Raw genomic sequence first — 27,904 nt, 5'->3', positions numbered from 1 at the left:
CGATGTATAACCCTTCCGTTCTTATCCATATCACTATCCTGTCTCTCTCTCTCTCTGTGATGTGTTACTCCTTTTAATGCCTCTATATATATATATATATATATATATAAATGGAAGAATGTTTCTGTGATGTTCATCAGAGGTAAGCCTGTTTACTTTAACCTTTCCTTTCTATCTGCTTCTACTAGATTGTTTGTCGTTTTTCTTGTGCTCTTTCTTTCCTCTTTCATCAAATATTTTATTATTATTATTATTGGTATATTAGTGTTATTAATTCTGATCGAGCTTGAAAGCGGGACTTTTTATGGTACTCCTTGGGAGAGAGGACGATGGAGTACTAGTGCTTGAAGGTACGCCTGGTTACTGTTCTTCTTGTAACGGAAACCTTTATTATATATCACACATATTAGTGCTTCACGTTATTCGATCGCTTTCTTTTATCATCTTCTTCTTCCTCCGGTCCTCCTTGTCTTACTGGTAGGCCATGCAAGGCAATACGGTATGTTTGGGTCTGATTCTGGCTTATTTTGATTTCCTATTATTCCTATTTCTCAAACCCAAGTGCATGCTTCCCATAAAAACCGCATAAATTATATGTATATTTTTTTGGTGATTTTGTTCCTAGTAAAGCAGATTTAGAGGTCTTTTGGAAGTGGGTCAGTACAGACGCTGCTAAATATGGCAACAAATTATTGTTTCCGCTGCTGGGTAGATATTCACCTTCCCGGTGCCATGAGTAAAGCTTTTGAAGAGGGAATTTTCCTTATTCGGGTCAGTAATTAATTTAATTTGCGGATTTTGCTGGATTTTATTTTATTTATTACATCTGTTGGGAAGATATCTTTCTTCTTCAGCAAGGTCAGAGGCTTCGATTATTTATTTTAGTAAATTATTAGGTCTTAATTGTTTTCTACAGCTCTTATTGTTGCTTGGTGTTGGGAGGCAAACTTCTGCTTCTTTTTGTTGCTGGTTAATCACTCAGGTAACCGTTTTGTTTTTTCTTTTAATTTCTGTCTTGTCAGTTTGGTTTGCTGATTTTATGTTTTTATTTCTCTACTGATGTTCTCTATGTTTTGTTAATAACTGTTCTTCTATTTGCTGGAAGTCAGATTTGTGGGGTTATTTGAATACATGGAATTTTGTACCTTGAATGGCGTATTAATTAGTTGATTTGATGGCAGTTAAGTCATTAAATTAGGATTAACTAACTGGTAAAGATTAACACTACATGAGATTCCCTTTTCTAAACTTGTGGTGAAAGAGAGTTTAATTTTTGGTCTTGGGTGATCTGATTTATTTTCTTCTACTTTGATTTTAGTGTTTAACATACTTTCTTTATTTTGATAGGTCCTTTCATATTCTTTGTAGAATTTATAGTAGTGATTAATTTGTATTTCATAGGATTCACTGTCTAGCTTGTTTGTGGAAATAAATTATGAAATATAGTCAATTACTTCCATCTTCCTAATCTGCGAAGGAAGGGAAATTGATTAATCTTCTTAATAATTGAGTGATTTGGCCGAAGGAGGAAATCAAAATTGATGAATTTGTGGTTTATGGTGATCTTTACATTGTTTTGAGATTGTGTTCCCCAGCCATTTTTAAGATTTGCGTTAAAGAAAGGTCTTGGTTTATGTGATTTTGGTGATGTTTTCTTTGGTTCACAAGTGTTGATGTGTTGGCCTGTAGTAACTGTCTAGTTTTTGCCTGCGATAAATTCGACATCGCATGAGCATATAGCTTATGGTTCAACGAAATGACAGTCTTAGGACGAGTTCAAAATTGGAAGGTGTGTCAATTCATGTCCGTAGACCTAGTTGTCTGTCAACGTCTGCCAAGTGTACGTATAGGTATCAATGAGCAATATATCAATATTCTCATGGTTTCCTGTGTATAATGGGATACACATATAGAGATCAAAGACTTGCTTTCCTTTTTGATTTATTCCTCCTAAATTGTTGTTTAAATACCTACACTTTCTTCTTATAAGTAACACCCAAAGTCACTCTCCTCATCCCCTTGTACATGCACATGCCTATTTCCTTGGTATTTGGCAAAATTGGAGATTAATAACGATGTGGTTAGGTTTTGGAAATCGCTGAACAACTATCAGACCTTTTTAGTTTTCAAATTTTAAAGCATTGCTTAGAACTGCAAGAATTAAGATCATATTTTGTATTTTGTAGAAGAAAAATGTAATACTTTTTTGAAAGAATATGAGTGTGAACCTTGATAGATGTTTAGGGATCGATGCAGCAAAATCATCTGTAAATGGTATGGTTGAATTGTAATATTTGTTAGCTTGAGTCATAGACAAAATAATTCTGTAATCTTTTAGACAAAGTCATTTAGAATGTAATTCGAGTTCAACACTTCTGCTTGGCAGTTTTTGAAAATATATCAGGTTAACGTTTTTTGGATTTTCTTTTTACTAAAAACATTAACAAACAACTCTAAACACAAAACATTCAAAAACAACTTTCACTTTTATGTCACATCACGATCAAAAAACAAAACGCAAGCTCTTAAAAGCATTACCAAACAAGCCCGATATGTAAGGATGGCTGTTGGCACCTGAGAATGAAATTGGTCAGTTGTTTAGAAAGGAATTTGCTTACTGGGGCACAGTGTGATAAGTGAGGAAGTAAACTTTCAGGATATTGGAGAGAGAATAAATATACCTGCCCTATATTTATTAATTAGGCCTGCCATTTGGCAGATTGATTTTGTTGGAAGTGAGAACAATCCTAATCCTGTAGATTGAAACATGCCTGCATCCCGAGCCAACCCTAGTCCATGATTGCGTTCACCTGAGCTGTAGTCAAGGGGGCTGAGGGTTGGGGTAGGATAAATCCTAGGTTTGTTCTCAGGAAAGCCTGTTGCAATGGCGCCAGGTTAGGTCTATAAATCTATGTACATGGACATACAAGGTCAATGCCCAAATGTTACTTAAGAGCACGAATTCTGTCCTATGGTATACTCTTTTGCAGGGAGACTTAGCTTATTTTGCTTCAACAACCTCACTGAAGCCACTTGTGGCTACATGGAAATACAAAAATAAGAACTGCTGACCCTTTTTTATGGAGAGAACTAGATTTTATTTCATTTTCTTTGAAGTGTAGTCATGGTTTTTGTAGCATGTTATTTTACTCTATCATAGTAAGCTTGCCTAAAGACAATTCAAAGCTGTTTATCGTAATTTAGGAGTAAAACTCTTTTTAATATATTGAAATTGTTACAAATCAAGAGTGATTGACTTGAATTTCCTTTCAAAAATGTAAGAAGTGATATACATTGTATATAAGATATCTTATATCCAATATATTTCACATAGTAGAAATATACTTTTGAGCTATTAGGTTGTCCTAAGCATGAACCACGATCCAAAATGATGTTAGGTCTAGTTGGATTATCCACCTCACCCAAGTTTCCCAACCGTTATACTGATCTTTCATCTTTTCTCTCAGCCCTCTAAGGTCTTTCTTATAAACATTATCCAAAGCCAATATTTTTTCAAAGTGTGATTTGAGGGAAAGTCATTTTAAGACTTTGCTATGTGTATTAATTGCTGAAGAGAAAGAAGCTTTTGTCAATTCGTTCAATTCCTAAAGTCTCAAATTTATTTTTTCCTTCCAATATTGGGAGTTTTTTTTTTTGATAAGTAAGAATTCAATAAAAAGTGCATAGGGGCGCAACCCTAGTATACATGAAGTATACAAAAGGGCCCCTAATCAGAGGAAAAAAACGAACAAGAAAGTAAAAAAATCAGCGAACGACATATTACCTGGGTTATGCGCCGACACCCAAAGATATAATATATTAAGCACATTTCTACAAAGAGCCCCAATCGGTACCTCCATATCTTCGAAAAGCCTAGAATTTCTCTGACGCCACAAGCCCCACAAAACACACAAAGGAACTTGCTTCAAAAAAACTCCAAACAACCCGTGCTACGTCACAATGAAGTAGAAGGAGATCAACGGATTCCTCATACTTCTTACACATACAATACCACTCTACCACCACAATACGACGCCTACACAAATTGTCATGTGTTAAAATCCTTCCTAAAGCTGCTGCCCAAACAAAGAACGCCACCCACTTTGGAGCTTTAACACGCCAAATACCATTCCAAGGAAAAGAAGCCGCCTCGTGACAAACTAATGCTTTATAGAAAGTCTTCACTTCAAAACTCCCCCTCTTAGAAAGATTCCACACCACCCTATCAACCTCCCCATGCCGAATTCGAATAAAGTATAACTGTGCATAAAAGGACTTCACCATCTCCAGTCCACATCCCAATCTTGAGCATAGCGCGTAAAGAGAACATTCCAATGAGCAATGCCTCCTACCACAGACAAATTATCCACCATCCAAGCATCAGAAGAACGAGCAATAGTGTACAAAGCTGGATAACAGAGCTTGAGAGGCCTATCCCCACACTATAAATCATGCCAAAAGCGAATATGAGACCCATCACCCACCTCGAAACGCAAGTACTTGGCAATAGTATCCCACCCCCTTTGAAGAAACTTCCAAACACTCACACCATAAGACCCCGCCGCCGGTAATGAACACCCTCACACTTCCATACTTCACATCAATCACCGATCTCCACAAAGCATCGCGCTCCTGAGAAAACCTCCACATCCACTTCCCGAATAAAGCTTAATTAAAGTTAATAACATTACGAACTCCCAGTCCACTAGCCTTGATTGGAGTACAAACTCGATGCCAATTGACTAAATAAAATTTAGTCTCATCCCCCATACCACTCCATAGAAACTCTCTTTGAAGCCGCTCCAGTTTCTTAGCTACACTTACAGGAATAGGGAACATAGATAAATAATAAGTAGGAATGCTAGAAAGAGTACTATGAATCAGCGTCACCCTACCACCCTTGGATAAATAAAGTTTCTTCCAACTAGCCAACCTTCGTTCCACCTTCTCAATAACTCCATTCCAAATAGAAATAGCTTTAAACGACGCCCTCAATGGCAAACCCAAATAAGTCATTGGCAAAAACCCAATTCTACAACCCAGAATATGTGCCAAAGACTCCACATCTTCCACCTCGCCAATGGGGACCAATTCGGATTTGCCTAAGTTGATCCTCCACACTGAAACCGCTTCAAAACATAAGAAGGTACAACTCAAATTTCGATCATGCTCGGCCTGTGCCCCACAAAAAATTAAAGTATCATCCATAAACATCAAATGATTCACTACTAAAGCTTCATTATCCTTGATGTCCAATTAACGTGATTATATGCTTTCTCCGCCGGTAATGAACACCCTCACACTTCCACACTTCCAATTAACGTGATTATATGCTTTCTCCAAATTCAGCTTGCATAATAACCCAGCCTCCCCCGATTGCATTTGACGATCCAGGCATTCATTAGCTATAAGAATTGAATCCAAGATTGCCGTCCACCAATGAAAGCATTATGAGAACTCGAAATAATTTTTTCCAACACTGATTTGAGCCTTTTAGCAAGGACCTTAGAAATAATTTTATAGACCCCTCCCACCAAATTGATAGGCTTGAAGTCCTTAACCTCCACCGCGTCTGCCTTCTTAGGAATTAGGGAAACAAAAGTTGCATTCAAACTCCTCTCAAACTGGCAACTATTATGAAATTATGAAAAAAAACCGCCATAATATCTTGTTTAAAGCCCCCCCCCCCCCAAAAAAAAAACATTTTTGAAAGAAAGCCATTGAAAAACCATCTGGACCTGGTGCCTTATCCTCATTCATCTCCCGCACCACCTCCCACACCTCCTACTCCTCAAAGACACGTTCTAACTAGAGACACTCATTTGCATGGATGATAAAGAAATCTCATCCACCCTAGGCCACCACGAACTCTGCTCGATGTACAATGTGTCATAATAATTCACAATATGATCCTTAATTTCCACCGGATCAGTAGACATAGCCTCATTTATCATCAAAACTCCCACATGATTGAACCTACGGTGCGAATTAGCCACCTTGTGAAAGAATTTAGTGTTATTATCCCCTTCCTTCAGCCATAGAGCCCGGGATTTTTGCCTCCAATTAACCTCCTCAAACATGAGTGTTTTTTCCAGCTCCCTAATCATGTCTAACTTCCGTACCCGCTCCTCCTCCACTAACCCCTGAGCTTCTTCAAAACACTTCAATTCTCGAATACCTTCCAATAATTCATTCTTCTTCTTCCCCACATCATCAAAGACCTCCGCATTCCATTTCTTCAAGTCCACCTTTAGAGCTTTCAACTTGTTAGCCGGCACAAAACTAGGCAGGCCTTGAAAATCATAAGTCTCCCACCAACGTTGCACTTGTTCCACAAAACCATCGGATTTAAGTCACATGTTTTCAAATTTAAAATGCCTTCACAATGAAGAGCCCCAATCGGTACCTCCATATCTTCGAAAAGCCTAGAATTTCTCTGACGCCACAAGCCCCACAAAACACACAAAGGAACTTGCTTCAAAAAAACTCCAAACAACCCGTGCTACGTCACAATGAAGTAAAAGGAGATCAACGGATTCCTCATACTTCTTACACATACAATACCACTCTACCACCACAATACGACGCCTACACAAATTGTCATGTGTTAAAATCCTTCCTAAAGCTGCTGCCCAAACAAAGAACGCCACCCACTTTGGAGCTTTAACACGCCAAATACCATTCCAAGGAAAAGAAGCCGCCTCGTGACAAACTAATGCTTTATAGAAAGTCTACACTTCAAAACTCCCCCACTTAGAAAGATTCCACACCACCCTATCAACCTCCCCATGCCGAATTCGAATAAAGTATAACTGTGCATAAAAGGACTTCACCATCTCTAGTCCACATCCCAATCTTGAGCATAGCGCGTAAAGAGAACATTCCAATGAGCAACGCCTCCTACCACAGACAAATTATCCACCACCCAAGCATCAGAAGAACGAGCAATAGTGTACAAAGCTGGATAACAGAGCTTGAGAGGCCTATCCCCACACTATAAATCATGCCAAAAGCGAATATGAGACCCATCACCCACCTCGAAACGCAAGTACTTGGCAATAGTATCCCACCCCCTTTGAAGAAACTTCCAAACACTCACACCATAAGACCCCGCCGCCGGTAATGAACACCCTCACACTTCCATACTTCACATCAATCACCGATCTCCACAAAGCATCGCGCTCTTATAAGACATTTTAAATCGTATAAGACATTTTTTTGGGTAGCTTTTTATGTACATATAAAAGTTAAAACAGGACAATATACTTAAATAATACATCCTAACTTTTTGAGACAAATACATTTAACCTCTTGAATTTACACCTTTTTTGCACTTAGGCCATCAAATTTTTAAATGTAACATTGACTTCTTCCAACTACCACTTCATTGCAAGTTATTCCCTCTGTTAGCATCTAGCATTAATATATATATATGAACTGCCCAAATTATCCTTACAAATTACTTTTAAAAAAATAAAAACAAAAAAAACTGAAAAAAGGTAATGCCAGATGTTGGTAGAAGGTGTAACTTGCAAATAAGTGGTAGTTAGAGAGAGTCAAGGGTTACTTTTTAAAATTTGAGGCCTAACTTCAAATGGGATGCCAGTTCTGGAGGTTAAGTGTATTTTCCCAAAACTTTTTCTTAGGTGTGATATTGATACAAACCTTAGGGAGAACTCACCATTGAAACCCGACTTGTAAGGAGAGGGTGTTCAAGACCTTATATACATATGATGAAGATTGCACTTAAGCCATATGTGACACTTAGGATCATAACATACTACCACGTTGCGCAACCAACGTACATTCATGATTGCCCACTTTATCAACATTGATTTGATGATAGCCCTTTTGTCTTTTGGTGGCTCCACTTATCTATTAGTATTCAATGACTTAGCACTATCCATATACATAGTATCATTACATTTTAATCCAACCTATAGGTCAACCCCTTTGTGACTCAACCACAAACCCACATCTTATTTGATCTCATACTCAATGAATTGCGTCCGATCTCATACTAGATGTGGTGGCTGGCTCTGATACTAAATGATGCAAACCTCATGGAGAACTCACCCTTGAGACTGGCTTGCAAAGAGGTGTCCAAGAGCTTATATACTCATAGTTAAGATTGTACTTAAGCCATGTGGGACACTTTGGATTATAACATACCACCACGCTCCGCAGCTAATGTTCACGACGGCTCACTCCATCAACTCTGACCCAATGATAGCCTTTTCTTTTTGGCAGCTCCACTCTCTTATTAGTATTCAATAACTTAATACTTTGTCCATACATAGTACCAAAACATTTTAATCCAGCCTATATGTCACCTCCTCAAGGAGTCGACCACAAAGCCATAACTCATTTAATCTCATACTCAACGAGTTGCATTTGATCTCATACTCACCATTGAAAACCGGCTTGCAATAGGAGGGTATCTAAGAGTCACATCACTAAGACTGTATTTAAGCCATGTGAGACACTTAGGATCATGACTCTCTTTCTCCTCCCTTACCGTGGAAACTATTCTCCCTCTTTCTCCTCGCTTACTACCTTGATCAATGCCTTATTAGTGTCTCTCTCATCCTTGCAGTATGTTAGGGTAGATATTAGCCTTTTCTCCATTTCAATCCATCTTGATATATATCATTTCTTTATCCTGTTAAGAAATAAGTCATATTTCCCAGGACCGGTGAGATGGGAAAAAATTAAGAAGATAAGGAAAAATAAATCAACCACAAATGACACTAAGATTTAAGTAGTTCCCTCAAACTGAGGTACATTCACTGTAGGAGACGCTGAGAACATTCGCTATTAAAAATAGTTACAGGGAGAAAATCACTCAAAGCCCAAAGCCCCAATACACCCAGATTTCACTCACTTGTGTATTGTTGTATGACACATCAAGAAGAGAAAACCTCTCTTTCTTTTACCTTGTACTGCACACCAAGAAGGATAAACTTTCCTTCTTTCCTTCTTTCTTTTTCTTTTGCTTTGAGATTCTTTGGATTTCCACACTTGCTTTGGTTGGCTATGTGCTTCTTATATAGGTAGCAAAGCTTAATAAAGAAGCAAGCACTACTTCTTCTACAAGCAAGCTCCACGTCACTTTCTTCTTGTAGAAGTAAACTTCTCCTACAAGTCAAGCCATGTGCACCAAGTGATGTCATCAACTTCTCCAACAAGTATCTTCACCAACTTATCATTGAAGAGGGGCCCACACCAAAAAATCAAGTCAAACTTAACAATCTCCCACTTGACTTGATTTTCATCAAGTCCCGAATTTTCTCAAGATGTCTCCACCACCTGTCCTCACGCTTGAAGACCAACTGAAGCTGCGCACAACTTCAGTTTCTCAATAGTTACACTTTTATGCAACTTTGAAGCCCAACTGACAGCTATACCACCTAGGTTAATTACAAACCCTGCAGTACCTTTCCTCCTATCAATAGTACCTGCTAGATAAGCATCTACATAACCCTGCAGCGTCAAATCTGCACCTGTGAAACAAAGGGATATATCTGAAATTCCTCTCAGATATTGCACAATCCATTTGACTGTCAATCTTGCCTTGTAGCGTTTGCTACCATTATATTCACCCTTTATTCTGTACACCCATTTGTTGTACAAAGCATTTTTACCTGCTGGCAACTCTGTTAGCGCCCAGGTCTGGTTAGACAATAATGAATACATCTCATCTTTCATTGCTAACTCCCACTTGATTGGATCTTCAACCTGCAAGGCTTCAACAAACGTCTCTGGCTCATCGCCATCAGTCAACAAAATATGAGACAGGGAGGGTGAATAACGTTGTGGAGGTCTAATATTTATGAGAGACCTTCTGACAGCCACTATCGGTGTACCTTGTTCTATTTGTTGATTTGCTGTATCATCAACTTCTAGACCCTTTTCAGCATCTGAATTCATTCTATGAGCAGCTGGGCCTTTAGGAATTCCATCTAGGTTGATAAATTCAGGCTTTTCAGCCTCAAATTCTATACATGCTGGCTCTGCACTAGAATCATTTTTATACAAAGCATTCTCATTAAAAGTAACGTTCTTACTTCTAATGAGTTTCCGGTTTTGATCAGGCCAAAACCTATACCCGAATGCCACATCTTTAATGTTTGTAGTCATATAGAGAGTACTTGTTTTGTATTCCTGAGCCAAAATCCTGGCTCCAATGCTGACCTTCCATTTACTGCCTTGAAAGTTAGCGGAGTGTCCTTCATCATCAAGTTGTCCAACTGAAATCAGGATTTTCTTCAAATCTGGGACATGCCTAACCTTCTGCAGTTTCCATACCGAGTCACTGTGTACTCTTATGCGAACATCACCCATGCCCACAATATCCAGCGCAGATCTATCAGCTAGGTACACCTTTCCAAAATCTCCAGCAACATAGTATTCGAGAATTTCACAGATCGTTGTGGTATGAAAAGAGGCTCCTGAGTCCAAGACCTAAGAATCAAGAGGACTGTCAATAGAGAGAAGTAGAGTATCCTACACTTCTTCTATTACCACGACATTTGCAGAATCGTCGTCAGTCTTCTTCTTCCTTTGTTCTCTGCAATTCTTTTTTAAGTGGCTTGTCTTGCCACAGTTCCAACACTCAGTTAGTCACCCAAACTTGGACTTGCTCCTGTCCTTTCATGATTTAGATCTGCCTTTCCCAGAGTTCCTCTCTTGACCTCTGCCCTTTTCTTCAAGGTTTAAGGCTGCACCAGAACCGGAGGTTTCACCAGCATCCTTCCTGCGGACCTCCTCACCAAGAACCAAATCCCTAACATCTTCATAGCTAAGTTTACTCTTACCTGCAGAGTTACTCACAGCCATTCTCACAGCTTCCCAGCTATTTGGCAAAGACGCCAAGACGATTAACGCGCAAATTTCATCATCAAAATCAATTTCCACCGAGGATAGTTGATTCGTGATGGTGTTGAATTCATTGAGATGTTGCGCCACCGAAGCCCCTTCTGCCATCTTTAGGCTGAACAGTTTCTTCATTAGATGCACCTTGTTGTTAGTTGATGGCTTCTCGTACATGCTTGACAAAGCCGCCATTAGACTTGTTGTGGTCTTCTCCTTTACGACGTTGTGCGCCATTGATTTTGACAATGATAACCTGATAACTGCCAGGGTCTTACGATCAAGCAGGGCCCACTCGTTATCATACATGTCGTCAGGCTGTTCTCCTAAAAGCGGTTGATGGAGATCCTTCCCATAGAGAATATCTTCAATCTGCACTTTCGAGTACCCAAAATCTGTGCCATTGAATTTTTCGATTACAATCCTCCCTTCTATTGCCATCGCTCCCACCCGAACCAGACCTTGGCTCTGACCAAGAAAATGGCTCTGATACCAGTTGTTAGGAAATAAGTCCTATTTCCCAGGCCCGGTGAGATGCGAAAAAAATTAAGACAAGGAAAAATAAATCAACTACAGATGACACTAAGATTTAAGTGGTTCCCTCAAACTGAGGTACATCTACTGTAAGAGATGCAGAGAAAATTCACTATTAAAAATAGTTATAGGGAGAAAATCACCCAAAGCCCCAATACACCCAGATTTCACTCACTTGTGTATTGCTATACGACACATCAAGAAGAGAAAACCTCTATTTCTTTTACCTTGTACCGCACACCAAGAAGGATAAACTTTCCTTCTTTGCTTCTTTCTTTTTCTTTTGCTTTGAGATTCTTTGGATTTTCACACTTGCTTTGGTTGGCCATGTGCTTCTTATATAGGTAGCAAAGCTTAACAAAGAAGCAAGCACTACTTCTTCTACAAGTAAGCTCCACGTCACTTTCTTCTTGTAGAAGTAAACTTCTCCTACAAGTCAAGCCATGTGCACCAAGTGACGCCATCAACTTCTCCAGCAAGTATCTTCACCAACTTATCATTGAAGAGGGGCCCACACCAAAAAATAAAGTCAAACTTAACATGTCCATATAAGTGTATCTTGTATAATTACATCCATGGTGATTTTCTTTTTTCTTTTTGGGATAAGTAAGCTTTATTGAAAAGAACGAAAGAATATAGAGAGAACACAAGGGCCAGCAAGGCCCCGCAACCTCACAGATTAAGAGGGTACAAAACAAACAATTAGCTAGTCAACAATTACCAGCCAATTAAGGCCAACAATATAGAGAAATCAGGCAACTAGAGACCAACACAAGACACAAAAATTAAACCCTAGTAAAGAACCAACCAAACCCAAACTAAAGAGCATCACAACAACTGCACATTGAGCAAAATCTATAGTAGTGTAATACTCTTGTATTTTTCTAATAGATTTATGTGAATTATGAATGGAAATATGGATTGAATAGAAGAATGAAAAATATGAACTGATATTGAGATAGAGAGACTGGTTCGAGCCCAATCACAAGCTCCAAAGTGTACAAGGTTACAAAATGATTAAATATATTTTTGTATCCCTTCTAGTAAGCCACTGGACTTATATTGCCTTACAATCGCTGGGCCTAGCCTACTTATTTGCAACCGACTCCAGCTGGCACTCTAACAACCAAGTCTAGTTGGCCTAACAGAATACAAGTGGCCCAACTAATTACAGCTGGCCTAACAACTTCTACCACATGTATATTTAATACTTCACCCAACAACATGTGTTCTCTTATTCCTTCCACGCACGCACCTCTATGTTTCTTCTTAGTTCTTCTAGTTTCTTCTATCTTAGGTTCCCACGCACACACCTCCATGTTTCTTCTTAGTTCTTCTGGTTTCTTGCCACCACACCGGCTGGCTGGTGCATTAGCCTTACCGTAATAAAGCCGAGAAGTATGACCCTTTGATTAGAACGCCACATATCTTTATCACTAAAACTAATGATCATTACAATCCCTCCCGCTTTAAAGAACCTTGTGCACAAGGTGAGAAAATCTTGACCTCAAAGCCTAAAAATCCTCCCATGTCGCATTGTCCACTATACTACCCTTCCATTTAATCAAAACCTCTGCAAGAGCCTGATTATTCACCTTCCGGACCTGACGTTGTAAAATCTTCTCAGGTTCTGGCTGAATTTCACCATGACTATCAACCGGAGGTAAAGAGGGTAAAAGCACACAGCGCTGGCCAACCTGTTTCTTGACACAGGAAACATGAAAGACTGGGTGGATTTTGGAATCCACACGCAGATCGAGCTTGTAAGCAACCTCGCCAATCTTGCAAAGCACTTGAAAGGGACCATAAAAACAGGGAGGAAGCTTCAAGCATTTCCGTAAAGCAAGAGTTTTTTGCTTATAAGGCTGAAGCCTGATGTAAACCTAGTCACCTGAAACAAAAGACCTTTCACTGTGCCTTTTATCATAATGGAATTTCTGCCTTCCTAGTGCAGCAGAGAGAGATTATGCATGAGGATTGCAAGAATCTGTTCTCTGCTTTGAAGATGTTCATCCAGTGCCTGGTTAAGAGTAGTCCCTGGAATGTATTCTACGCGCTTCGGAGAGGTATACCATACAAAACTTGAAATGATGTTAGCTTAGTAGAAGAATGAAAGTTAGTATTATACCAGTATTCTGCCATAGCAAGCCAAGTAGACCAGTTCTTTGGTTTTTCCCCCGCATAACATCTGAGATAGCGCTCCAAACATTTGTTGACCACCTCGGTTTGTCCATCCGTCTGAGGGTCCCCTTTAAGGCCTTGCTATAAAAAGCTACTGGTCTAGAGTCTTGCATGAGCACAACCCCTATGCCCACCCCTGAAGCATCACACTCAATAGTGAAGACTTCGGAAAAATCTGGCAAAATTAAGAACACGGGGTGTAGTGATCGCTTCTTTAAGTTGGAGAAAGGCAGCAGTGGACTCTGTTGTCCATAAAAAACAATCATTCTTCAGCAAAGATGTTAGAGGGGCTGCAATTTGGCCATATCCCTGAATGAATTTCCGATAGTAGCCTGTGAGACCAAGGAAGCCTCTTAAGGATTTCAGAAGCTTAAGTAAGGGCCATTTAATCATTCCTTCAATCTTGGCTAGATTAGCCTTCACCCCCTTAGCAGATATAACATGGTTGAGGTACTCTACTTCCTGACAAACAAATTTGCACTTCACTACCTTAGCAAATAACTACTGATTCTTCAAGGTTTCCAACACTACTCTTAAATGGACCAAATAATCCTCTGTATCCTTATTGTAGACCAAGATATCATCAAAAAATACCAATACGAATTTCCTTAGTTAAGGTCTAAAAACATGGTTTGTGATACCTTAAAATGTAGAAGGAGCATTGGTCAACCCAAAAGGCATTGCTAAAAATTCGTAATGGCTGTCATGGGTCATGAAAGTTGTCTTAGGCACATCATTAGGCTTAACTCGAATTTGATGATACCTGGATCTAAGGTCAAGCTTGGAAAAAATATGAGCCCCATTCAACTCATCCAATAACTCATCCACAACTGGAATAGTAAATTTGTCCTTCATAGTAGCTTGATTTAAAGCACAGTAATCCATACGCAAACACCAGTTCCCATCCGCCTTGCAGACTAGTAAAACAGGGGAGGAAAAAGGGGACTAACTAGGTCTGATTGCTCTTGACTCCATCAGCTCCCTTACAATCTTCTCAATCTCCCCTTTTTGGTAATGAGCATACCTATGGGGCTTTACACAAATAGGTTGGGTTCCTTCTTAAGGAGTATTTGATGGTCATGAGACCTCATTGGTGGTAGTCCAATTGGTTCTTCAAAAATTGTTGCAAACTCCTTCAAGAGTTTAGCAAAAATATCATTCTGCTGTTGTTTTTGTGGCTGAGCTACAGAATGTAACATTTGAAGTACCAACCCCTTTCTGTGTAGACATATTTAGCTTTGAGAAAGAATTACTATCTTCCCAAGATGATTCAGTAGGAGCTAGTCCCGTCGAAACAATTCTTTGTGATAAAAGTGAAAACTCCATAGTTAACTTTGAAAAATCCCAAATAATGGGACAAAGAGAGCGTAACCAATGAATACCCAACACCATGTTACAACCCCCAAAGGTAAGATATAAACTTCAGTAGAGAAATTAGTACATTGAACTCTCACGGGTAGGGCTAGAGAATAGCCCGCAATGTGAACAATTTGCCCATTGGCCACCTTGATAGCCTGCTTGACATCAACTTGGATCTCCAATTGAACTTCTGAAGAAATTGTAGGATCCACAAAGTTATGTGAGCTACCTGAATCAACCAAAATAGTTATCCCATGAGACCTAATAGTACCTAACAACTGCATAGTCTCTTGATTAGGAGAGCTTGTAATAGCATGCAGGGATATTTCTGGCAGCTGAACCTCCCCCACTTCCTCCTGAATTTGAAGTTCTAACCCTGAATCATCGCAATCTGTCTCTGGAGGTACAGATTGATCTGCATGCATTAACTCACAGCCCTCCATAAGGAAAATTTTCCCTTTTAGAAATCAATGAGTTGGGCAATACTTGTCATCACAGTAATAACAGAGGCATTTTCTTCTATTGTCCTTTATTTGAGATGAAGAAATATTTTGGACTTGTAAATTCTGTTTTGACCCCCCAATAGGAAACCCTAGCTCACCCTGCCCTCCCAATTCAGTCTTGGTAGCACCTGTGTAGACAGGTTTCTGATGCTGGCTACCTTGAGAGTAATTTCCTCCTTGTTGAAAAGCAGAGGTTGTATGAAAATCACTAGATCTATAAGATCTTCTACTACTCATCACAAATTCCTCTTGGATTTTGGCCAATCCAAATGCATCATTCAAACTTTGTGGTTTCAACAGTCTCAAAGGGAGCCTACTATCATCCATTAAGCCACTTAAAAAACAACTGAATTTATAGTTTTCAGAGAGACCTTTCAACCTATTGGACAGTTTCTCAAATTGAGTTTTATAGATTGAAATACTAGAAGTTTGTCTCAAACGAGTAAAAGCCTCCATAGGATCATCATACAAGTTAGGACAAAATCGTAATTGAATAGCTTGTTCAAAGGTATCCCACGACGTAAACAATACTAAATTAGATGCATCTTGAAACCACACTAATGCATCACCTTCCATATAAAAAGCAGACATCACTATTTTGTATTCAGTTGGAATATTACTGAAGCTAAAAAACTGATTAGCTTTAAACAACCAACCTGTTACATTGTCTCCGTCAAACCGTGGAAACTACACCTTGAGACTACGCACTTGAACATCTAGACCAGTAGGATTGGGACCTCTCCTTTGGAATCTCGGAAATGCAAAGGAAGATTCTCCATTTTCTCTCGTGTGCCTTCCTTCCATGTATCCTTGTTGAAAGAACGTAGGTGACTACAAATCTGAAACTGAATTCTTCCCATTGGTTGAGATAGCTTCGATTAGCTGATCCATCTTAACTGACAATTCATTGATCTTCTTGCCATGCAAAGTGCTTTGACTCTGAGTTTGTTCCATTTGTTGCTTCAACCTAAACATAACTTCCTTTAGATGCAACTTGAAACTAGTAACTGTATCCTGCAAATCTCTAACTCTCGTGCCTTTCGCCATGGATCGTAGAAGCTCTGATACTAATTGTAATACTCTTGTATTTTTCTAACAGTTTTCTGTAAATTATGAATGGAAATATGGATTGAATAGAAGAATGGAATATATGAACTGATATTGAGATAGAAAGATTGGTTTGAGCCCAATCATAAGCTCCAAAGTGTACAAGGTAACAAAATGATTACATATATTTTTGTACCCCTTCTAAAAAGCTCAATGGCTTATATAGCCTTACAATCGCTGGGCCTAGCTCACTTATTTGCAACTGACTCCAGTTGGCCCTCTAACAACTAAGTCCAGCTGGCCTAACAAATACAAGTGGCCCAACTAATTACAGCTGGCCTAACAACTTCTACCACACGTGTGTTTAATACTTCACCCAACAACACGTGTTCTCTTATTCCTTCCACGCACACACCTCTATGTTTCTTCTTAGTTCTTCTAGTTTCTTCTCACTTAGTTTCTCACGCACAAACCTCCATGTTTCTTCTTAGTTCTTCTAGTTTCTTATCACTAAAACTAGTGATCATTACAAGTAGCCTTTATTACGTGAGGCAGAATTAAATTTGGTACTGAATATATAGTAGCCTTCGTGAACAAGGTTATTTGCTGCATGGATAATTTTCACGTAGCCTTAAAGCCTTAAGTTCACAAGACATTATACCTACATACATATGTGTTTGTGTATAGTTTTTTTTCCTTGCTTTTAATGGGGGTTTAAAACCCTCCTAAGAATCTTCAAAGGAGAATCAGAGCTGGAAGTTGGCCCTCATCAACAAGCCCTTTTGGGATTTATCGTGCAGGGTTCCATTCCAAGAGTGTGGGGGTGCTTTGGAACAATATTACTCCGAAATCTTGAAATTCAAGGAAAATCTACACTCAAAACTGTCCAACTATAGCTATGTTTCAGTTATAGTTTATAGACCCTCTATGTGGTCTTAACTTCTTCTTCTTTTTTTAATGAATAAGCACCTTTTACTAAACAAACAAAACATTATACAACCAAAATACTCGAGCACAAACTGGATCACAGCTGCTTAACAAGCAATTCCAGGCATCGCACTTGCTTGGAAGTCAACTTCTTCTGCCATTGCATCCTAGGGCTAGTTTAGTGTAATAGCAGTAGTTTTTCTTGCTGCTCACCTTTTTTGGCTGATCGTAGACCACCCTCTTTTCTTGATTCTTGGCATTTGAAGAATTGTCGTTGCTATTGCTTATTGACGAAGTAGTTTGGCACCTCAATGTTGACTCAGAAGATCCCTCACTGGTTGGTTATGTTTGCTACACAATGTGACCTCCAGACTTTTCCCTTGAAGCTTTGTTACTCCCCATTCAATAATTTCTTCCCTTTCTATTTTAGGATCCTCTACTGAACATTTTTGAATAATTAACTTCCCTCCATAATCTTTGACTGAAACCACACTGAAAAAAAAAAGAAAAATATGGTCCCTGCTCTCTGTACAACCTTGACAAAAAGGACATAGAAAGTCTCCTTGATATCCCGAACTCAGCAACTTCTCCCCCATCGTTAAGCTATTCCTTATTGATAACCAAAAGATAAAAGCATGTCTAGAAATTGCTGCCAGAGGATACCATACCGGCCTCCACCATTTCACTTCAGCATGTTTTGTACGAATAACCTCCCATGTTTCAGCACAATAATATATCCCTTTCTTTGAGATTACCCATTCTGGAATGTCAGCAACACGTACTTGTACCAATGCTTGTTTACTCTGAAGATCAACCATCTCCTCGGACCTAGCTGGTGGCCAACACCAATCTTTGTCCTTCAATACACTTTCTAGCATTGCATTAACCTTACTCCCTATTGTACCCATGCTTCAGGAGATTCCTTTGCACCCACGCCACCCAAAATGATTCAGCCTTAGTGAAAAAATTCCAAATATGCCTCATTATAGCATCTTTGTTCCTCTCTTCAATCCTTTTCATCCCCAATCCCCCTTCTTTATTTGGAACACAAACTAACTCGCAAGCCACTTTTGCTTTAGCTTTTTCATTCTCATTCCCTGTCCACATAAATCTATTGAATTTATGCTCTATGGATCGAATAATTTGCTTTGGAAGAATGAAGATGCTAGACCAGTATACCTGAATGCTATACAAAATCAAAGATAGAAGTTGTAATCTACCTGAGAACGACAACTATTGAGATGGCCAAGAATTAATCATGGCTGTAATCTTCTTCAACAATACTGCACAATCAAAAGCTACCAATTTTCTCGAAATCAATCGCACCCCCAGATATCAAACATGCAGGAAGATTCTTTCACTTGTAAGCAATCAAGAACTAATTGTTTAAGATCTGGAGGGATCCCACCGCAGTAGACAATACTCTTGGTGATGTAATCATTATCGATTACATCTCTAGCCATGAGTAGTATTATCTAAATAAGAGTTTTTCTCTTATCTTAAGAGATATGCGGTTGATTAGTAGTAGAAGTAGTCTTTTAATTTTAAATAAGAATATCTAAATAAGTTTGTTATTTGATTTAGTAGCAGTCCTATTTAATAGTTATCTAAGTAGATGAGTGTTAATAAGAAGTCTTATCTCTTAGGATAAGAGTAGACGATCAGATCATGATTGGTTTCAACCGACCGAGTCTCTTCCTTGTATTCCAGTAGGTCTCTAGCCATGTTGAATGACACTTCTATTTCAGATGGGTTACCTAATTGTATATAAGGAACAAGTCAGTAATTATATGGAGAAGTTGAATTATTATTTAATAAATACAGTTTACTGTGTTTTCGGAGTTTCTGGCTCACTCGAAACAGCCAACCTATCAATTCCTGTGTTTTGTATTAATTGATTCACATCAATTGGTATTAAAGCCAGGTGTTTTCCTCTTGAATAGCAAGAATTGTTTACCCAAGAGGATTGGTTTCCCGCAAAAGAAACCAGATGTTAGACGATATAGGAAAATCAAAGAACAAAAGTTGGGCAATTCGGGATTTTTCTTTACAAACCCATCCAGCAACACGTTCTGTAACAAAAAAGAGACAGCACGAAGAGATGGATCGACAACTGGAAAGCATAAAGCAATTAATGAAGAGCTTATCGGATAAGCATGAGGAATTCCGTAAGAGTAAATAGACCATGCAAGATCGTATGATAGAAATCTACGAGATGTTTGCCAAACAATCACATGGTGAGAATTCACATGGAAGAGATCACGAATACGAAGGAGAAAATTCCTTTCAAGGAGGACGTCACCCAACAATCACCACATGACATGTGAAATTAGATTTCCCATGATTTAACGGAGACGAAGACCCCACGATGTGAATCTGCCGAGCTGAACAATTCTTTCGATTTCAGGGAACATTGGAGGGCGAGAAGACAACCCTAGCTTCATTCCACCTAGAAGGAGAGGCCCAGATGTGGTTCCAAATCTTAATCAAGGAAGAACGAGAAATTGGGTGGCCAGAATTCACTGCAGGTTTACTTACCCGCTTTGGACCCAATCAATTTTACGACCCTTTCTGAGAATTGACGAAGCTACAACATGAAGGAACTGTACAAGAATACCAAGCGAAATTCGAGTCTTTACTCTCCAAAATTGGGGTGCTATCCCAAACTCGTCAGGTTAGTTGCTTTATAAGTGGCTTGCGAGAAGTGCTCAAGGCTGATGTCACTGCAGGAAAACCTGAGATGTTGACATCTGCAATCAGCCTGGCTAGACTTTACGAAGCACGACACAGTGCTATCACAATAAGCAACCGAGCGGAAGAGAGAAAAGTAGATATGGGAAACCAACAAACCTTAAACCCGCCATTCCTACCCATCAAGAGGTTGACGCCGAAGGAGTTAAAGGAAAGATAAGAAAAGGGATTGTGTTTTAAATGCAACGATAAATACGGACCAGGACACTGATGTAAAAAATTGTTCATGATTGAAGCTTACCTAGGGGAAGATGAAGATGGAGACATGGAAGAAGTGAAAACGCAATTTTCTTGTTTTTCCCTTGAGGACAAGGGAAAGGATTGGAGGGGGGAAATGATGTAATCATTATCGATTACATCTCTAGCCATGAGTAGTATTATCTAAATAAGAGTTTTTCTCTTATCTTAAGAGATATGCGGTTGATTAGTAGTAGAAATAGTCTTTTAATTTTAAATAAGAATATCTAGATTAGTTTGTTATTTGATTTAGTAGCAGTCCTATTTAATAGTTATCTAAGTAAAGGAGTGTTAATAAAAAGTCTTATCTCTTAGGACAAGAGTAGATGATTAGATCATGGTTGGTTTCAACCAACCGAGTCTCTTCCTTGTATTCCAGTAGGTCTCTAGCCATGTAGAATGACACTTCTACTTCAGTTGGGTTACTTAATTGTATACAAGGAATAAGTCAATAATTATATGGAGAAGTTGAATTATTATTTGATAAATACATTTTACTGTGTTTTGGGAGTTCCCGGCTTGCTCGAACTAGCCAACCTATCCATGCTTGTGTTTTGTATTAATTGGTTCACATCACTTGGATTTGTAGATAGTCCCAACAGTCTAGCATATGCATCCAACACAGATTGTATAGTTGCCACAGTCTTCAGATTTCCAAAAGCAAATATTATCAAATCATCTGCAAAACACAGATGAGTTAGCTTGAATTCCGAGCATCTGGTATCAAAATTGAACAATTTATTACTCATAACAGCTTCCTTCAACAAACCTTATAGTACTTCCATAGCTAACACAAAAAGGTAAAGAGACAATGGATCTCCTTGCCTTAAACCTCTTTTAGTTATATAGCTCGTTGACTTCAGTGTTGCAATAATTTTTAATGACTAATTGACTCAACAATATTGCTATGTTTTGAGTAAACTATTCAACTTGAAACTCAGGAACAATTTAGTAGGGGCCTGTTCATCTAACCCCTGGATCTTCTTTGTAAATGACCTGCTCCTTGATTTTGTTATTAAAGCTTGATTTGTTTCAGAGAGTTCTCTTGTTCCTATGATTATATATGGATCGAATAGTGCAGATTCAAAGTTTTGTAGTTAAACCCAATTTTCAGACAACAATGTTGTGGTCAGAAACAAGCTCTTGGTTGGTCTCAACAAGTGATTGACTTATGAATCATTAATAAGGAGAAGTCTCCAGTATGATCCAGATATTAATAAGAAGCTTCTAGAAATTTTTTGTTTTCCTAAAGAGTTTCATCAGATGCAAATAATTTCCTCTTCTTATCATATCTAGCTGTTGATGCATGGAGAAATTGTTAACGGAGTTAATTGAACTAATTCATATAACAAGATGGTTCACAAAATCGGGATATATATGGTTCTGCTCTATTTCTTATATTTTATCGAGCCTGGAGTGTCATTTGGTTGAGTATGCTTATAGTAAGATTTGGGAAAAGCGCTCCATCTTGAGGTTCTGTTGCATGACTGTTTGCTAGCATGTTACTTTTAGATGAGGGTCTGCTAGTTTGTCATATTCTATTCTCCTATCTGTCCATGAGACTTTTATGTAAAATATAAATAGTCACTTGGAGGACAGATATATGATGGAAGGCTAGAAGGTATATATTTTGATAGAAAGTGGAAAGTTAATGTAGGGGCTAAGACATTAATTTGGCAAGACTTTTAACTGAAACATGCTCAAGTGACCAAGATATTGCTGCTAGATAGAGGTTTTTTTGAGTTTTATTTATGTTTTTGGTAATTTGGTTCAATAGAGTGGTTGGATGAGCTTGGAAACTCACGGTGTGGGCCTATTAATTGTTACTTTGGATAAATGCTTATGGGTATCTTTTGGATGTTTTCTTTTTGTTTATTGTTTTAATAAGTAATCAAAATACCATTGAAAGCATAAGACACTCCAGATACACAGGTATACAAGAGAGAACATTGAGCTAGAAGGAGAAAAAAGAACAAATAAATCATGATAACTAATCATTTGATGAGAAACAATAGCAGTTCTTCAAAGATACAAAGTATAGAAAAATAAATATTACTCTCCTCTAATGTCCTAGCACTCTTAGACAAATACATAATTTTCCAACTGATCAACCGACGCTCTATCTTATCAATAACATCGTCCCAAATAGACTTGGCCTTATAGGAGGCCCCTAACGGAAGACTAGAATACTAGTCAACCCATCCACATCATCAACATTATCCACAGGAACCAATTCCGACATAGCCTAATTGACCTTACAACTTCAAAACATAAGTACAAGCACTATAGATGACGTAGATGATTTGGATCACCCCCACTGAAAATCAGAGTATTATCTTCAAACAAGTGAAAGATGACAATCCCACCACCATTCTCTATCCCCATAGAGGAGCCAGATAATAAGCACTTACAACAGTAGGAATTATCTTACCCAAAGCCTCCATAACAATGACAAACAGTAAAGGAGACATAAGGGTCTACTTCTCTTAAGCCATAGGAGCTACTAAAAAGCCCAGTGGAAGTGCCATTCACCAATTAAGACCGAGAAACACACCGAGGAGTAGGGGTGAGCAAAAACCCGCAAACCCGCCCCAACCCGCACCCCCCGCCCCTCCCCGCCCCTAAAATTGCGGTTTTTGATTTTTTTTTTTTTTTTTACGGGTACGGGTTGAATTTTAACCAACCCGTGCGGGGCGGGGCGGGGCGCGGGTTTAATCTTTTTTTTTTCCCCGGATCCCCGTCCCGCCCTGCCCCTCCCCGCGCCCCCCCCCCTCATATATTTTCCTTTTTCTTCTAGATTCTTCTTCTTCTCTTCTTCCTTCTTTTTCTCTTCTTCTTCACAGATTCACAACCACCATCTCATATATTTTCTTTTTCTTTTTCTTCCAGATTTTTCTTCTTCTTCTTGCACCATTCTTCTTCTCTTCTTCCTTATTTTTCTCTTATTCTTCACAGATTCACAGCCTCCCCTCTCATATATTTTCTTTTTCTTTTTCTCCCAGATTTTTCTTCTTCTTCCTGCACCATTCTTCTTCTCTTCTTCCTTATTTTTCTCTTCTTCTTCACAAATTCACAGCCCCCCTCTCATATATTTTCTTTTTCTTTTTCTTCCAGATTTTTCTTCTTCTTTCTATACCATTCTTCTTCTCTTCTTCTTCACAGAATCACCCCCCTCTCATATATTTTCTTTTCTTTTTCTTCTTGCACCATTTTTTTTTTTTTTTAGGTGTTCTACACCCGTGGGGATCCCCGCATACCCGCGGGGATCCCCGCATACCCGCGGGGATCCCCGCCCCTCAACCCCGCCCCATCCCCACCCGCCCCATGCGGGTGCATGGGGATTTTTGCGGGTTGCGGGTTTCCCAAAGGAAACCCGCACCCCTGCGGGGCGGGGCCAAAAAAAGGGCATCCCCGCCCCATGCTCAGCCCTACGGCGAGGAGAGACAATGAGCTATGTAAGAGCACCACTTCCCCCCCAAAACCACACTTTCTTAGCATGTACTCACTTTCTTAGCATGTACTACGGAAAATCCCAATTCACATGATCATGGGCTTTTTCGAAGTCCAGTTTGCGGAGTAATCTGGTTCCCCAAATTTTATTCTACTACCATGGCATTCCTTGCCTATAAGAATAGGATCTAGGATCTGCCCTCCTCGAATGAAAGCTTCTGCGACTTAGAAATAAGGTTCTGCAACACCGTCTTTAGCTTGTTTACCAGAATCTAAGCAATAATTTTGTAAATGCCACTCACAAGACCAATTGGGTGAAAGTCCTTGGGATGAATAACCCATGAAATCTTCAGAATGAGTGAGATGAACGTAGCATTAAGGATCCTTTCAAACTTACCTCTAGCATGGAAGTCACTCACGAAAGAACTTCATAATGTCTTATTTCAACACATCCCAACAAGTATGGAAGAATGCCTTAGAGTAACCATTAGGGCCCGTCGCCTTGTCATCATTCATAGCTTTTAATGTTTCACTACCTCCAACACCTCCCTTCCTCCAATATTCTCTCCAACCAATTAGTCTCAGCCTCACCAATAGAATTAAAAGAAAGGTCGTCCAAAAAAGGCTGCCAGCTGAATTGTTTGTTGTATAGCTTTTTATAGAACATGATTCCACCTAATTGGTAGAAATTGTGCCATCAACCAACAAGGAGTCAATGGAGCTTTGGATTTATTCTTCGTTTGGTGTATACTTTGTTTTGTTCTCAAGTTGCTTGTGATAATTTCAAAAGCTTAAACTGATGAAAAATAGTGAATTTAACCATTTAAATTATCATTATAATGCTATTTTTCACATATGGGCCAAAACCCTCCTCAATGAGTGCAGTCTAGCTAACATGTGTTTTCTTTCTTTCTTTTTAAAGGAGTTGGGGTCCTCAATGAGTTGGACCCAATTAAGACAACCGCTCTGATGCAATGATAAATTACAATTTATGCCAAAAGCTTAAACTGATAGAAAATAGGGAAGTTAATTACTTATCCATTCTAAAAGATTGCTTTTATGTGCTGGCATGTCTTGAAGATCGACTAAGAAGTATTTGAAACCAAGTACTCTTTCTTCTTCTTGGTGGTGCTTACCAATAATCTATAAGTTGTATACCTTTTGTTTGTTGTATACATAGAGGCATATATAGAGCCTTTCAAGACAGGGAAATGCACCAAAACCTTTTAAAAAAAGGTTTTGGTATAAAACTACAAAAATATAAGAAACTTATGTTTGTGTTTCTTGATTCACCCTCAAACACACAGAGGAAACATCAATTTTATCTTTCCTTTTGGTAAATTGTGTTTTTGTATTTCAATGTGATAAGAGTGGAAAAAGAAAAAGGAGCATTATTTAATTATAAGTAGTTAAAAACAAACATTTGGCTTGCAAATCTTTTAAAAAAAGACTGTTAAGTCTAAAACAGTTAAGGAGGGATTGTGGGGCACTCCATTTTCTTGTCTTGGTTTTCTACTTGAGATGACAAATTTCATTTCATCTAGTTGTACTGCCGCTATGAATAGGTTCCAATATTTGTTACCTCATCTTTTTTAAGAAAAAGAAAATCTGTTTGATCATATAATATGAGTTTCTTCATTTGTTGCCACATTTCTTTACTTAAAACCTATTTCTGCAGAATTATAATGGAAGAGGAGATGTCAAGCATGATATCAAATGGCAGAGTGAATCCAACTGCTGAAGATTCTGATTCGAGCAGCAACACTTACCCGCTTCCTGCGAAAATGCATGCAAGACATGGTAGCAATGTCTCCATGAAATTCAAAGGTGTTGTCCCCCAACCAAATGGGCATTGGGGCGCACAAATATATGCCAATCACCAACGGATTTGGCTTGGGACTTTCAAGTCTGAAAAAGAAGCAGCCATGGCTTATGATCGCGCAGCCATCAAGCTTCGGAGTGGAGGTTCCCACAAAAATTTTCCATGGACTGATGATACCATTGTTGAAGAGCCAAACTTTCAAAATCTATATAGTACTGAAGCTGTCCTCAACATGATAAAGGATGGTTCCTATCAATCGAAGTTTGAAGAGTTTCTAAGGACGCGTTCACATATTGTGGAAACAGAAAATGGTTTGAACTTGGCTAGGGTGCAAAGCAAAGAGCTCTTGTGTAAACTACTTTTCCAAAAGGAGCTTACACCGAGTGATGTGGGAAAGCTAAATAGACTTGTCATCCCAAAGAAACATGCTATGAAGTACTTTCCACATATTTCTGAATCGGCTGAAGATAATGCCGAAGGGGGCTCCATGGAAGATGTACAGCTAAATTTCTATGACAGGATGATGAGGTCATGGAAATTTCGTTACTGTTATTGGAAGAGCAGCCAGAGCTTTGTCTTTACAAGAGGTTGGAATAAGTTTGTGAAGGAGAAATATTTGAAGGCTAATGATAGCATTAGTTTCTACTTGTGCGAGTTCAAAGAAGTAGCAGAAGACGCAAACTCATTCTGCATGATTGATGTCATCAGGGGTGAAAACAGTCATAGCTTGGCTCATGAGCAGGCAAACCAATATGTTGGGAAGCAACTGGAACTAACACTACTTGAAGTAAGTCATCAAATTGACAATGATATTGATGAGAAGAATCTTGAAGAGGAGGAATTGAAGGGGCCCAAGCCAACACATGAAACTGAAAAAAAAGGTTTTAGGCTCTTTGGTGTACAAATCATTTGAAGCAGATATGATTTCCTAGGTTTTTTTTTTTCCCCCATTTTTTTTTTCGGGTATGTTTGTCTCAGATTTCTCATTAGACCCTATAATGCCTCAAAATTTTTGCTTGAGGTATATAGATATATTTTTTAGGAGATTTAGGTGTTATGATGAACTAACCATTCTTGAGAAAGTTGTCAAGAGTTTGGATCACTTCTGAAAGTTTTATATGGCATTATACTGATAAAAAAAAAATAGTTTGAGAGTTAACAGTCGTACATGAATATATGCAGCCATATGCAATCTTGCATGTATGGTTAAGCATGAAACGATAATTAAGTGAAATCAGTCATTCTGATCTACAGGATATTGTGGATTGGCATAAATAACATGAATTGTATTGTGTACTTCTACTAGCTATTTATTTGTGAAGCTAGCAGTGTGTAGTTCAGGAAACAATGCTATATATTAATTACAACAGCTTAGATCAGATTTTCAGGAATCAATGTGCATATGTGATGCCAAATGGACGGTTACTCTGTGCTGCTAAGGTATTAACTTACACCATACCCGCCAAAACCGTGTATCAGGCAATTCAGGAGAATTCTAGTTCGGAATCGAACCAGGATGTACCCTGACAGGTGTGATTTTGTATTCTTGAATGGGAGAAAAATTATTTCCCTATTTAGGCTGTTGTAATAAAAATGATTGTAGTGTTTACAACCACCCTTTTATAATTAATTCTCTCACTCAACTGTTGGAAAGAACAAGGGAAATAGTGAAGAAGAACATGGTTAATTCTCTCCATTTAGTTAAATATGGAGGGTATAGTTGTCTTTTCACATCTTTACAGAATGTGAAAAGATAACTATACCCTCATTTTCACCATTTCAAATGGAGAGAATTCTCACCATTTCAAATGGAGAGGATCCAAATTCAATCAATATATATACTATAGGATTTGTGGTTCTAGAGATCCCTTTGTTCAAGATCATGTTAAGGGTATTTTTCCTTCAGAGGAGGTTTGGGATTTAACGTCCATAAGTAATATTTGTAAGGACGATGGATTCTTCTAGGGCTTGCCCCCCCAAAAAACAAAAAAAAAAAAACCAACTTTTCCTTTGCTGCCTGTTCGATAGCACAACGCACACATGCTTTGTTGCTGAATGCTTGAGAGGGTGGACAAGCAGCAAACAAAGAAACGAGTTACACTCCCTCAGCTCTCACCCTTGCTCTCCCCCGTGGAGTCTCCCGGGAGGCTTTCTCTCCCCGGTGAGCGCAAACAGGGGAGTAAGGAAGAGCTTTTTGCCTCCCCCCTCTTCCCTCCCTCCT

General features: G+C 38.8%; 1 protein-coding gene across 8 annotated transcripts; it reads left to right on the top strand.

The window, feature by feature from the left end:
• On the top strand, positions 1-26,627 carry LOC133867122 (AP2/ERF and B3 domain-containing transcription factor At1g50680-like). 8 transcript variants are annotated; one of them, XM_062303810.1, is made up of 5 exons: positions 1-142; positions 266-350; positions 634-771; positions 917-982; positions 25,540-26,627. In XM_062303810.1, exon 5 carries the CDS (start codon positions 25,547-25,549, stop codon positions 26,594-26,596), a length of 1,050 nt encoding a protein of 349 aa, XP_062159794.1. In that variant the 5' UTR covers positions 1-142; positions 266-350; positions 634-771; positions 917-982; positions 25,540-25,546; the 3' UTR covers positions 26,597-26,627. The 8 variants fall into 8 exon arrangements, with proteins under 8 accessions (XP_062159794.1, XP_062159792.1, XP_062159789.1 ...); XM_062303808.1 differs by having other exon boundaries at positions 631-771; XM_062303805.1 differs by having other exon boundaries at positions 626-771.
• The last annotated feature ends 1,277 nt before the right edge of the window (positions 26,628-27,904 follow it).

Source organism: Alnus glutinosa, chromosome 4 (assembly GCF_958979055.1).
Source record: "Alnus glutinosa chromosome 4, dhAlnGlut1.1, whole genome shotgun sequence".
Taxonomy (NCBI): domain Eukaryota; kingdom Viridiplantae; phylum Streptophyta; class Magnoliopsida; order Fagales; family Betulaceae; genus Alnus; species Alnus glutinosa.
Note: the sequence above shows the minus strand (reverse complement) of the source record. Positions and strands in the feature narration are given on the sequence as shown.

Bases quoted from the DNA above. Each gene is read 5' to 3' on its own strand.
- LOC133867122 (XM_062303810.1), top strand. From the start codon at position 25,547: ATGGAAGAGGAGATGTCAAGCATGATATCAAATGGCAGAGTGAATCCA.